We start from the raw sequence: 13,105 nt of genomic DNA on the forward strand, positions 1-13,105 counted from the left end.
CTCCGTCCTTCTCGTGGCCTCAGTTTTCCCACCTGCATAGTGAGGTCGGCACAGGTGATTGTAAGCCCTCCACCTCGGTGGTCAGGATTTCTCTGCAGAGGCATGGCTGCAGGGGAGCCACTGGTGAAGGTGGCATGTGTGTGCACACACGTACACGTGTGTGTGCGTGTGTGCACAGCTGCCCCTCCCCTGGCTCCCCTGTGGAAGGGAGGAAGGGATATTTGGGGCCCTGGGCTCCACCGTAGTCGGTTTAATTACAGGTTTTCAGCCGCGGGCCGGTGGGCACGTGTTGGGAAGGAGGGGGAACAGCTCCGAACCCTGTCATTTTCCAACGTCTGCAGGCCTCTTCAAAGGGGGGCATCCAGACATTTTCTCCACAAGCCGCAGAGTGGACTGTCGTGGCCCCAGCATGAACATAATGACAGATGCATTTTGCAGCAAGCTGGGAGTGAATGGGTCCAACCGGCTTGTCTCCTGTCAGACGAGTCATTATTATTTTTTTTTTGTCATTTGCTGACAGTTTGGGTTTCATGCGTTTCTCTCTTTTTTCTCCTTTTCCCCCTGCCTGGAAAAATGGCTAGGTATCTACGAGACCCCAGCGGGGACCATCCTTTACCACGCTCATTTAGACATCGAGGCCTTCACCATGGATCGGGAAGTGCGCAAAATCAAACAAGGCCTTGGCCTGAAATTCGCCGAGCTGGTGTACACTGGTGTGTAGGCGCCGCCCCCCGCTCCCTAACCAGCTGCACCCTCCCCAAGATCCACCCCTCCCAGGGCCAGAGCCCGAAAGATGCAGGTTGAATGGGGTCAAGTGGGGACAGGGGATGAGGAAGCGAGGAGGGTATACCAGGACCCACCCTGTTCCCAGGGTGTCAAGGGGAACACACCAGTCCCCCCAAGGGGCCCACTGCCCCCTCCACCTGTAATCTATAAGACTCCAGCATGGCCAAGGATGCATCATGGGTCGTCCCCAGGGCAACCAACCTTCATGCAGCACGCGCCAGTGCCAGGCACTGTGGGGACATGAGCGGTCCCAAGGGATCCTCCCAACTTTCCTAGGAAAGCCGCAGCCAGTTCCTTTTACAGATGAAGACACTCAACGTGGAAGGTGCTTATACAAAGTTACATAACAGGAGGTGGCATCGCTGGGTTTGACCCCAAGTCAGGTAGAACCTGGAGCTATAAGCAGGGGACAGGCTGCCATGGCCGAGAACTCAGCCCCACGCCTGGGCAGTGCATGAGCCAGACACGTGGCCAGCCCACGCATGGAACGGTTGGTGGGTGACCTTAGCACACAGTGTATGTGGCTCCCCATTTGGCACAGGAGACTGAGTTTCCAGGCCTTTCCTATTGTCACAGAGTTGGAATCCAGGCCTCCTGACTCCAAATCCATCCCTCACCTTGTCTAACAGGGGTCCCTAAATCTGGCCTATCATTCAGCCCGTGAGTGAAGACTAATTTTTATATATTTGAATGGTATGGGGAATTTTTTTTTTAAATACTATTTCATGACATATGAAAATTATAAGAATTGCGGTGCCCACAGATGGGTTGTTTGGGACACGATCATGCTCAATTCGTGTACATGTCATCTGTGGCTACTTCTAAGCTCCCAGAAGTCTAGTCATTTCGGAAGAGACAGCATGACCCACAGAGCCTAAAATACCATCTGGCCTTTCCAGAAAATGTTTGCTGGCCCTGCTTTCTAACATTTGTAGCTCCCTAATTTAAGAAATCACATCAAACAGCCTCTCCGAGCTGTTGGGGGGACAGGTTGCTCTCTGAGGCCGACCTTGACATCGGGGGCCTGGATGTCAGGGGGACCCGAGAAAGTTAGTGTTAATAATAACTCCCCGGGATAAGCCTCCACTTCCTTGTCCCCTTCTCCCCCACCGTGAGTTTCTGTTTCCTTTGGAACCTCCTAATCACAGTAACTCATTTTGGGATTTCGAGAGGACTCCTGGTTATTGGCTGGCGGTTATTTCTCCCTCCCACTGTTTCCGGCAGCTTTGAAGCCGAGTCCCCCCTTCCCAGGTACAGACAGGTGTTAAAATACCATTGTCTCCTGCGGGCTCTCTTGCTCCACGGGGTTTCAATGCTGAAAGGTGGATTTTGGTTACAAAGTAGGAGAGTCATTAAGACATGGCAGGCTGTGATGGAGGGGACAGCACCTGGCCAGGCTGCTCCTGCTCAGAGGTGTCTGCGGATGCAAGCCGGGGCAGGCAGCCAGCCTCCCTCCCGCGATAGAATGGCTGCCACCTCTCCTGCTGTGGGGCCCTGAACTGGGCACTGGCTGGTGTTACCTAATCTCAGCTGCACAGAGGTGAGGAAATTGAGCCCCAGGCAGGTGAAGACACTTGTCCAAGTTATCGCGGCTGCCGAGCGGTGGCTGTGAGCCCAGGGCAGGCCTGCTTCCGAGGCCAAGTTCTTGGCCACTCCAGGAGGTCCAAGGGGAGGGGAAGGTGGTCTGGGCCATTAGCAAGGGGTGATCAAGGGCCTTGGCAGCATGCACAGGGGAGCCCCGGGTGTCGGAGGCACAGCTTGGACCCTGACTATGGGTCCAAGGTCCTCTACACTAAGCCACCGGGGTTGCCTCCTTGCTCTGTCTCCCACCGAGCCCTCTAAATGCAAAACTGAGTTACAGTGATGAGGAGGTTTCAAAGGAAATAAAACCTCAGGGTAAAGAAGGGAATGACGCGAGGGCAGTGAAGGCTTATCCTGCATAGTTACTATTAATATTCACTTTATCCAGGTGGCCCTGATGCCCAGGCCCCTGTAGATGTCAAGGTAGGCCTCCAGCCTGTGGTCCCTCAACAGCTCAGAGGGACTGTTGGATGTGATTTCTCACATAAATGTTAGAGACCACAGGTTAGCTTGAGCCAAGTTACTTAGCCTCCCTGTGCCTCAGTTAGCTCATCTGAAGAGTGGGGATAATAAGCCTGCCTGTCTTGAAGTGAGGACTTAAGGCATGGATATTTATAAAGCATCTAGAACAGTGCCTGGCATGGGAGGCTATTCCAGCATGTGTTAAATAACTACAAATGCCTGGTGTGGTCTCCAAGCATGGAGGAAGGAGACTGAGGCCTCACCTTTGGCTGGGATTATGATCTTGGGTAGGTGTGTCTCCTCCCTGAGCCTCAGTTTCCCCTCCTGTAAGTAAAGGACACCAGGTCAGGTCTCTTCCCAGTTCTGTCTAGCTCCTCAGTGATGCAGCCCATCACTCTGCTGTGGCACCTGGCTTTCTCGGAGCCCCTGTGGTCCCGGGGCACAGATAGGACCACGGAGGCAAGGAAGCCTTTCTGCCTCGGCCCCAGTCCTAGATGCCCTGGTTACTGCAACCTCTGTCCCTTCATTCCCAAATTTCCTGGTCTGCCTGTATGGGGTTTGCACAGGCGGCCTCCGTCCAGGTGCAGCCTCTATCCTGAGAGACCCTGCCCCCACCCCACAAGGTCGTTCTGGCAGGACCCCAGCTTCAGGGCCCATCTCATTTAGCAGGCACAGCTCACCAGCTCTCCCCTTGCCTCAGTTTCTTCAGCAGTTAAATGGGTGTAATGTACAATTCACACAGAGGGCTGTCATCCCCATTAGGACAGTGTTTGGCCCAGCCCCAGGCTCCACCCACAGCATATCCACAGGCCTGGGACTCGCAGGGTCTCCCCCATGCAGCACGGGAAGCTCACTGTCCACCATCCCAGGCTGGATCTGCTTGGAAAAGAAATCTGAGCTCCAGACCCCAGTGGGATGGAGGTGGGAGATCCTGAGATAAAGCCCAGGCCAGGTGCTCCCACAGGGGTCGATGTCCCCCTATCTCTGGCTCCATCTACTGCCTGTCTACTAGCCTGGGAACTTAATGATATAATTACCCCTGCTTAGTCAGAAAGATGGCCAAACCCAGGACAAGGGGCATGGTGGGGGGTGGGGGCCATCAGAGTCCCCGCCCACGGGGGTCTGGAGGAGCACTCAGTGGGACCTGTGCACTTCAGGATCTCGTGTGTGGCTTTGGACAGGCTCTTGCCATTCTGGGTATCTGTCTCCCTGGATACCGTGAGGCCTGGTGGAGGCCACGTTCAAATCTCAAATGCAAAATGCTCAGAGCTTAGCCTGCCTCCTCATTGAATGCACACGACCCCCTGGTGAGTGGTTAGTATATTATCTCATTGTGTAAATGAGGAACTGAGGCACCAAGAGGCTGCTTGTCCAGGTGGAGCTGGGATGTGAACCCACAGGGCAGGTCACTGGAGAGCGAGAACCCAACCTCTTTTCTCCCTGCCTGGCCCTCCCCCACCTCTGCAAGCCGCCGGCCCCCACCCCAGAGGTCTGCTCCCCTTTCCCACGGAGAGCCTCAGCAGGTGCCTCTAGAGGCCCAGGCCTCCGACAATAGCCACAGACCCGGGGCTGACCCGGCCCTTTATCAGGGCAGGAGATCACAAGCCATCTGGCCCCGCAGCTGCCCAGGTGGGCTCACCTTCCCAGCTCCATTTCAGAGAAACCCTACCCCTTGTGCTGCCCTGTCCCTCCCCCAACTCCGGCCAGCCCGCCTGTCGGCCCCTCAGCAGAGACTAGAATGGAGCAGGCTGTCCACAGGTCTGAGCCTGCCAGTGCTGGGGACTGAACACACAGCCCTCCCTGGCCTTAGGGCTCAGGGGCCAGGGCATGGGGAACAGGGGGGTACCCCATTTGTCAGGCACCTCCTGCACCGATGGGACATTCCAGACACGGGAAAGCTCCAAGGTGATCATGGGAAGCAGAGTCGTTTCCACTTGGGCCAGCTGAAGACCCAGGCCCCCCACTGCAGCCTGTGATCTTGGAGAAGTTGCTCAACTTTTCTGAGCCTCACTTTCTCACCCAGAAAAGCTGCCTTCGTAAAACTGAGCTCCCTGTGGGCAAAGGACAGGGTCCCTTTACCACTGTGTCTCTAGCGCTGACCCATGGTGCTCCCTGAATGTCTGTGGCCTGAAGCAGTGGGTTAACACCCCTCCTCCTGACCCTTGGGGGGTGACTGCAGGGCAGGGACAAGGGAGGGCACCTCCTTACCCACAGGAGCCCTCTAGGTCACAGGAGGGGGCCCTCAATCTTGTTCCTTGATGTGGCCGTTTACAAGTGCGCATGGTGCCAGAACTCAGCAGTGAACAAGGCAGCCCCAGGCCATGATGGGGTGTACCACTGGTGCCCTTCCTGAACCCCAGTCCCCCCAACGCCCTGGCTCGAGGCCGGCAGCGTGGTGGCCTGTCTAGGTCTCTTACTTTTTCCTCTCCACAGGGTTCTGGCACAGCCCTGAGTGTGAATATGTCCGCTACTGCATCGCCAAGTCGCAGGAGCACGTGGAAGGGAAGGTGAAGGTGTCTGTCTTCAAGGGCCAGGTGTACATCCTTGGCCGGGAGTCCCCACTGTCCCTCTACAATGAGGAGCTGGTGAGGTAGGTGCCCCCACACCTGTCTCACTGCTGCCACATGCCCTCATGTGTCCAGTGTCCCTTATGACTGGCTTTCTCAACAGAGATGTGCCTGAGCACATGTCGGGTGCTTTGCAGAGCATGGGGATTGGGGGGGAAGGTCAGGAAGAGGGTTGACACCACCTCTGCCTTTGTAGAACTTGCAGGTAGATGAGGAGAAAGGCACCCATCACACAATCACCTGAATGGAGAATTAGGAAGGGTGACACCGGGTTGTGAGGAGGTACAGGATACTCGGGCTGGGTATAATAATTGGGGTGTGGAGAAGCTTCCCTGAGGAAGTCATCTTTGAGATGATCCCCAAAAGATAAGAGTATGTCATGTGCAGAGGCTCTGAGCCTTGTAAGAATCCAGAACATCCCAGGCGCTACAAGAACTCGAGGGGCAAGGGGCCAGAGTGTGAGGGTTCCGGAGCCAGAGCTTAAAGGGAAGGACATGATTGGACCTGTGTGTTTCAAAGGTTTTTCTGGCTGCTCTGGAGAATGGATTTAAGCAAGGTGGGAGCTGGCAAGGGTGGAAACAAGGGCTCCCTGGGGACATGTTGGTGGCTTGAACCGGGTTGACAGTTCTGGGAATACAGACGCAGATGGATTTGGCAAATATTTAGGAGGTGGACTGAAAAGGGCTTGGATGTACGGGGAGATAGAAAGGTCCAGAATCACCCTGGGTTTTTTTGGCCTGAGTAGCTAGGTACACTTTGGTGGCAATTACTGAGCTGAGGGAATGTTCTTGAGGTGAGATCATGCTCTTGAGGTTGGGATTTCTTTGAGGTAGGCGAGGAGAACTCTCTCATTGGGCACGGGTTTAGCGTTGAGGAGAACATGGGTTGAGGACATTGGACAGTGGTAGACATCTCAATGTTTTCTGAAATCAAGAGGAGACTGTAGGGGAGAGTCAGTGAGATGAGAAGAGAGCCAAAAATGGGGACCTTTATTGGCTTCCTCACTAATGGGCCAGGCCAAGTCACTGAGAAGGATGCGAGGAGAATAGGAGAGACCTGGTGGGCTGGGTCAGAGGTAGCAGTTGCCTATTAGCTGTGCCTGTGTCTTCATCGTGAATGAGAGATGGCCTTGACCAAGGAGCAAGGCATCTCTTTGGAGGTCACCTGGCCAAACAAGAGGTGGGGAACAGACCCCTGTGGGACAGACAGCCACAACGAACTCAAGTTCCAGGCTGAGGCCAGCTCTCCCCTCCTGGAGGCCAGTTGAGAATTAAAGTACAAGTTTTGTTTGGCAGTCAATATTATTTTTCTCTTTGCCATGTTGAGTTTCTCCCCACTTCAATCTTTCTAAACACTTTATAAGCCATAAATATAACCGAATCCGTTTAGATCAGTCGGGGTAAATGTCAAATTATCTTCTCTCTTTCTCTCTCTGGCTCTTTTTTCCCTCCCCCTCCAAATCAACAGCCTCTAATAATCTGCCCAACCCTTCATTAAGCCTTACAGTCTCACTCGGGGAGATTAAATGAATAAAGTAAAAAGGGAAAGGGGAAAAAAAGAGAGAAAAGCAGGAGCATTTATTCTCACTGTGTCTCCGACCATTTCCCTTTTCTTTTTGATTTCTACATCGCTGACTTGAAAGCCCTTGAGTGACAGCGTCACAGGGACCAGCGAGGAAGCCGCGAGAGGTAGCAGAGCTGGAAATGCCGCGGCACAGTAGGTAGAAAGTAACGTAATTATAGAGCAGGTCAGAGCCACTCGAATGAACAAAAATAAAAGCACAGAGGTTTTCTGTAGACCGTCGGGGGAGGTAAAAAAAAAAATCATTGTAAACTCTTTTTCTACCCCACCCCCCCCCAACCCCAAACCAGTTTTAAAAAGGAGGTTTTTCAGTTCCTGAGAGACACCTCTGGAAACATTTCGGCAGCCTTGTGACACAGGTTTGTCCCTGAATGTGGGCCTCACCTTGCAGGGTCTGCTGGGGCCATCCGGAAGGGCCCATTTGGGGAAGGGGTGGGGGAGTTTGTTTTGACATGTGAGAGATGGAGGAGGAAGGACAGATGAACAGGCAGGAAGGGGCTCCTATCTTCTCCCCGAGCCCTTCCACAGGGGACCGGGTGATTCACACAGTGAGAGAGTAGCAGGTGTCCTTCGCTGGTTCACGGTCTGTGTGTACATGTAAGGGGGCCGTGTTAAGCTTGCTTTAGCACTCCTAACAAGGTCTGTAAAAGTGATTTGGTGCTTTAGTTTGGCCCGGTCTTTCCTCTGCCTGGTGAGGGCTCAAGTGGCAGCCCCTCTGAAGTCTGACATCTTGTCCCCTTACAGGGAACTTGTGGGTCAGCCGCTAGTGTCTTCACCTACCTGAGCGCTGGAGGGGCCAGTGAGGTGGCGAGGAGGGGAGGGAAGGGTGGGGGCGTGGGAGTACTGTGTGTCAGCTTCAAGGCCCCATGAAAGTCAGGGCGAGGGCATGGGGGGAGGGCAACAGCCCAAGACCTGAACAAGTGTTGGGGCAACTGGGTGTACAGACCCCATTTGTTGTTGTAAAAAGTCCACAATCCACAAAGAGCCAGTCAGAGGCATAGCCTCAGGGTAGCTGAAAAGCAGCAAATTCCCTCTGCCCTGCGCCGTCCGCAGTCTCACCTCTCTGGAGAAGGCTCCTAAGGGGACAGGCCACCTCCTTGTCATGGAGAACCTTGAAACTGCTATGTCCTGAGGCTGGAGTTTGGCAGCCATGAGGACAAGGGGCTGATTCAAGGCTGCACACAAGGAGGGGCCCGTGAGAAACAGGGGAGCAACCCCCCTCCATGCCAGGGGAGGCATGGAGGGTGGCCTTGTCAGATCTGAGACCACAGTGCCCTGAACTTGTCCACAGAGCTTATCACAGGCGTAATTAATGAAGGCAGATGGGTGATTGATTGCTTACGTCTGCTCCCCCCAGTGGGCGCTGTTCTTGTCTTGCTCTTGTTTCCTCAGCACCTGGCCAGTAGGAGGTATTTAATAAATACCCGAATGAATGAATGAATGAATGAATGATGTAATCGTGAGTCCTAAACACGTGCCAGGTTCCAGCTACTTCGTGTCACATGAAGCCTCATTTTGCAAGTGGAAGAACGAAGCTCAGACAGCAGGCAGGGCTATCAATTTGCCCTGAGCTCTGTCATGGTCGGGGTGGCACTAGGATGCACACCCGGGTGGCTAGACCTGAACAGCTGAGGCTGGGAAGGGTTTCAGAGGGCAGCTAAGTGACAGCACCCGAAAGATGAAGGCTGTTCAACATGAAAACCATAGATGGGGGGGAAATACCTGTTCCGTGGGTGCAGCTGCAGTTGACCGGCACTTTTCATGACCTGCTGACCTGGGGTGGGTGCCCGGGTTTGAGGAGAGATTAGACAGGGTCTCACTGGTTGGACAAGCAGGGTGAAAGGTGACACAGTGGGCAGACCTTGCCATGAATGCTGGAGGCCCCTCTGCAGCTTGAAGGACAAAAATTGAGGCTGTTCCCATATGCGCCCCCTGGCCTCCCGGGCCTTCAGCCACTGGACATCATCAGCTGTTTCTGGTCACTCCTCGGAACCCCCACAGCCCCAGGGGCAGAGATGACTCGGATGTTTGTCCTCAGTTTACCTATGCGGTACTCTGGTCATAGGAAGATATCACCCGGCGAGCACTGGCTGGGCTGAAGCCTGACGTGCCTATCTGTGCAGCTGCCGTTCCTGGCCCCAGAGGTCCCTCGGGTGCCAAGGGCAAGGCCCAGGGTGCTAACCAGCTTCCACTCCCTCCTTGCAGCATGAACGTGCAGGGCGATTACGAGCCAATCGATGCCACTGGTTTCATCAACATCAATGCCTTGAGGTGAGAAGCTCTGGGCCCCGGCGGGCCCTCAGGCCCCCCAGGTTAGGGGAGCAGACTCTGCTGGGAGTTCGACCGCTGACTGCCGTCCTGCCCTAGACAAGGCCCACCTTCCCGTCTCCCCGCCCATGGCATCCTCACTGCCTGCTTTGGACCCAGCCTGCTCCCATTCTCAGTGGAGCCAGAAGGCACACTTGTGACAGCCAAAAAGATCTTGGCCCCTGGGGCTCTAGGTTCTGGGGTCCTGCCCTTAGCCTCTGACATTCACTGCCCCCCTCTCCAGCTGCAGGGACTCAAGTAGGAGCCCCTTTCTGAGCAAGTTAGAAAAGGAAATGGTGGAGAGGTAGAAAGGCACCCCAGATGATCACCTGGCTAGCTCCCACCTTCATATCACCATACCTGAGCTGCAGGTCTAGCTAAAAACCATCCTAGCCACGTGGATCTCCATGGCCCATTGGGGTGGCGCATAGCTGAAGCCACTCAGACCTGGGTTCATATCCTGACTCTACAGTGTGGTCTCAGACCTCTTCCAAACACCTGGGAATCCCACGTGGGGCTGTTAACCGTGCCTGCCTCACAGGTACAGGGAAAATTTGGTATGAGTTTGTGGAAATCAAGCACATGGCCCAGACCCTGGCATGCAGGTAGAGCACAGTGCCTGGTGGCAGGTGCTCAGCCTGGGCATGGCCCTGGGGCTGGCATGCACAAGGGCAAACGGTCATTTATGCCAGCAGCTACTGTAAACTAAGCCATTCCCAGGTATCTCCTAGGTTGTCTCATTGCATTCTTACACAAATTTTCAACTCCAAAAACAGACCCAGAGTGTTCAAGTAACCTGCCCCCGGTCATATAGCTAGGAAGCCGCAGAGCGAGTCCAGAAGGGCTGTCTGTCCAGGGCTGGGTCTTCATTACCAACTTCTTTCTCATGGGGCTTGGGGTTGGGAAGAAGGCACAACTCTCTCTCCTCTCCCTGACACTTGCCCTGGGCACACAGCCACCATTTTCCCCCAGAGCCAGTTTCTTGTCCCTGGGCACCCTCCCCTCCAACAGTCACCTCCACCTCCCGGCCCACCTCCTCTCTCTGTTTGTATTGTATGACTATAAACCCTTTTAAATGACTCCAAACACACTGAGTTTTCATAATGGCCTCTTCATTTCTCCCATTGCCAGTTAAATGCTTTGTCTTCAACAATGACAAGCAATGTTTTCCCCCTAAGATAAATTAATTACATTATCCTGATTGGAGAGCAGGAGGGGCCAGGGCGGGAGAGGGAATAGAGGCAGAAAGAAAGACAACTTCACACACATCTTAACAAACAGCTGCCCCGCCACCCCAGCTCTGCCTGAATTAATTGAACTGACTGCATGTTGTTATTGTTAATTTACATTTTTCTTTGTTTTGATTCTGGTTTACAGGCTGAAGGAATATCATCGTCTCCAGAGCAAGGTCACTGGAAAATAGACCAGCTGACAATGAGGAGCTGGGCCTCCTCACTTTGCCCATCTCCAAGTACAGGCGCTAATTGTCGTGATAATTTGTAATTGTGACTTGTTCTCCGGGGCGGGGCTGGTAGCGTAGTGGGGGTGCCAGGCCCCAGCTTTGTTCCCTGCTCCCCTGTAGCCTGCAAAAGTGGTCAGGGAAGGGAAGGGTGGGGGGTGGATACAGTGGGGAGCTATAAAATGACAATTAAAAAAAAAGACACATTAGTCTTTGGTTTCTTTATTTCTGCGGAGACAGGGGTAAGAGTATGTGAGTGTGTGTGAGTGTGTGTGTGTGTGTGTGTGTGTGTGTGTGTGTGTGTGTGTGTGTGTGTAGTCAATCGTGCTTTTCTTAGACCAACCTTTGTGTTTCCTGGTTTAAGTGCTCCCGAAGGCCACCTTTTGCCAGATAATCTGTTTATCTGGAAGAATCGACCCCTCTCTCCTCCAGCAAAAAAATAGGGAATCCACAGTACCCAGCTGGGTCCAACCCTAGAGCAGCAACCTGGCATTTGTCACCAACTGTGACCCAGTGACATGTACGAGGGAGACCAAGGAGTGTGTAGGTGGCATACTTGGGAGCTGTCCTGCCTGCAGCTCACAGTGAACTAATGGTGGCCTTGACTCACCACATGAGTCTTCCCTACCATGGCTGAGTGGCCTCAAGTAGCCTAATTTATGGAGGAGAAAGAACCCCAAGTAAGGAGAGAAGCCCGCGCAGAGAGGAGAAAACAGCTGACACAGAATTTAGTGGGCACTTTGGATGTCCACCTAGCCTACACAGTTCCTCCATCACTCCTTCACAAAATTGGGCCCGAAGTAGCCATCTTTGTACTATGACACCACCAGAGCTGGGCCAATCAGAATCTCACTCCCAGGAATTACACCTGGAAAAATGGCCAGAAGTGAGGACAAGTAAACGTAGGCATGGTGGGGTGCCCTGTGCCTAGAAAAGCAGAAAGGAAGAAGAAAGAAGCAAGAGGCAAGAGGGGGACTAGGGTTTAGAATCCCAGTTCCCATCCTGGCATGTGTCATGGAAGCTGGAGGCATTTCTTAACCTGGACTCTGAGACAGCCTGGTGTTCTCATAACCAATTACCTTAAGCTTAAGGGCTTAAGCTTGGTGAGAGAGTTACTGCTACTTGCAACCCAAAGCATCTTGACTGCAAAAACTTGAGTGCTGGTTGCCCTGGGCCCTACCCTGGTTCTGACCCAATCCACTGCCTTTGCCAATGAGCATTCCTTTCCAAAGTTTTGTCTTTAAAACTTTTTTCTCTGATTATAAAAGTTATAAATGAATTACTCAATGAATATTAGCTTTGTGTCAGACACTTGGCTACACACTTTATTCAAACTATCTCATTGAATCTTTAAAACAATACTGTGAGGTAAATGCTTTTATCTCCATTTTGTAGGGGAGGCAACTGCGATGCAGAGAAATTGATTGACCAGCGTTCACTCAGCTAACAAGTGACAGAGCCCAGGACCAAACCCTGTCCTGGCTGACCCCAAAATCTCATGTGTTTATGTCCTTAAGCATTGCAATAGGCTGCATCTTTCTTTAAAAATAACAATCCTGTAGAAACAACTATCCACCCATCATTTCACCACCCAGTTACACTGTTTGTACTTAGTGTATTTCTTTTCAGTCGTATTTTTCTATACTTACAAATATTTTTGCAGAGTTCTTAGGTTAAACTAATTTAAAAGCAGGTATCATACCCTACTCTTAAATTTTTTAACATCATAAACAGTTTCCTACATTATTAAAATTTCTTCTTAAACTCTTTCAACAACTATATAATATTCCACTATGTTGCTACCCCCTTACTTAACCTTTCCCCACTCATAGATTTCATTTTTTCCACATTCTAAATTATTTTCCTGCCTTTTGTCTGATTTAGTTATTTTTAGTAGTTGGTTTATTAGCTATCCTTTTTGCCTTTTTAGTGGTTTCTCTAGGATTTATAATATATACCTTTAGCTTACCACAGTCTACCTTTAATTAATATACTACCTCGTATATAAGACTCTTATAACTGTACAATCTTAGACCTTTTCACTTTGTGTTTCTGTTGTCACATATATTACTTCTACAAAACCCCACAACACACTGCTATTATTTTTGCTTTAGATACTCAAGTATCATTTTTAAAAGATTAAAAGTAAGAAAGGGATGTGTTTTATCCTTGTACAGGATTGGTAATGTCTCTTTCCTAAATGTTTGATAGAATTCGCCATGGAAGTTGACCCCAATTCAGAGTCCCCCCTGCTCTGGAAGCCCAAGGAATATGCCTAGAGACTCAGCAGCCATTACAACCCAGTCTCGTGTTACAACTCGGTACCTGCCTTCACTCATGTCCTTGTCACTCCTGTCACGTC

At 52.1% G+C, this 13,105-nt stretch overlaps 1 protein-coding gene across 4 annotated transcripts in view; it reads left to right on the forward strand.

Moving 5' to 3' along the window:
• The window catches only part of ASS1 (argininosuccinate synthase 1), a 49,822-nt gene extending 38,870 nt beyond the window's left edge, over window positions 1–10,952 (forward strand). For all 4 annotated transcript variants that reach the window (XM_019638388.1, XM_019638380.1, XM_019638399.1 and 1 more), the window contains 4 exons: window positions 582–713; window positions 5,263–5,419; window positions 9,183–9,248; window positions 10,662–10,952. In XM_019638388.1, coding sequence (XP_019493933.1) covers window positions 582–713; window positions 5,263–5,419; window positions 9,183–9,248; window positions 10,662–10,707 — 401 coding nt within the window. In that variant the 3' untranslated portion in view covers window positions 10,708–10,952. The remainder of the gene's footprint in view (window positions 1–581; window positions 714–5,262; window positions 5,420–9,182; window positions 9,249–10,661) is intronic.
• The last annotated feature ends 2,153 nt before the right edge of the window (window positions 10,953–13,105 follow it).

Source organism: Hipposideros armiger, unplaced genomic scaffold, assembly GCF_001890085.2.
Source record: "Hipposideros armiger isolate ML-2016 unplaced genomic scaffold, ASM189008v1 scaffold_3, whole genome shotgun sequence".
Taxonomy (NCBI): Eukaryota; Metazoa; Chordata; class Mammalia; order Chiroptera; family Hipposideridae; genus Hipposideros; species Hipposideros armiger.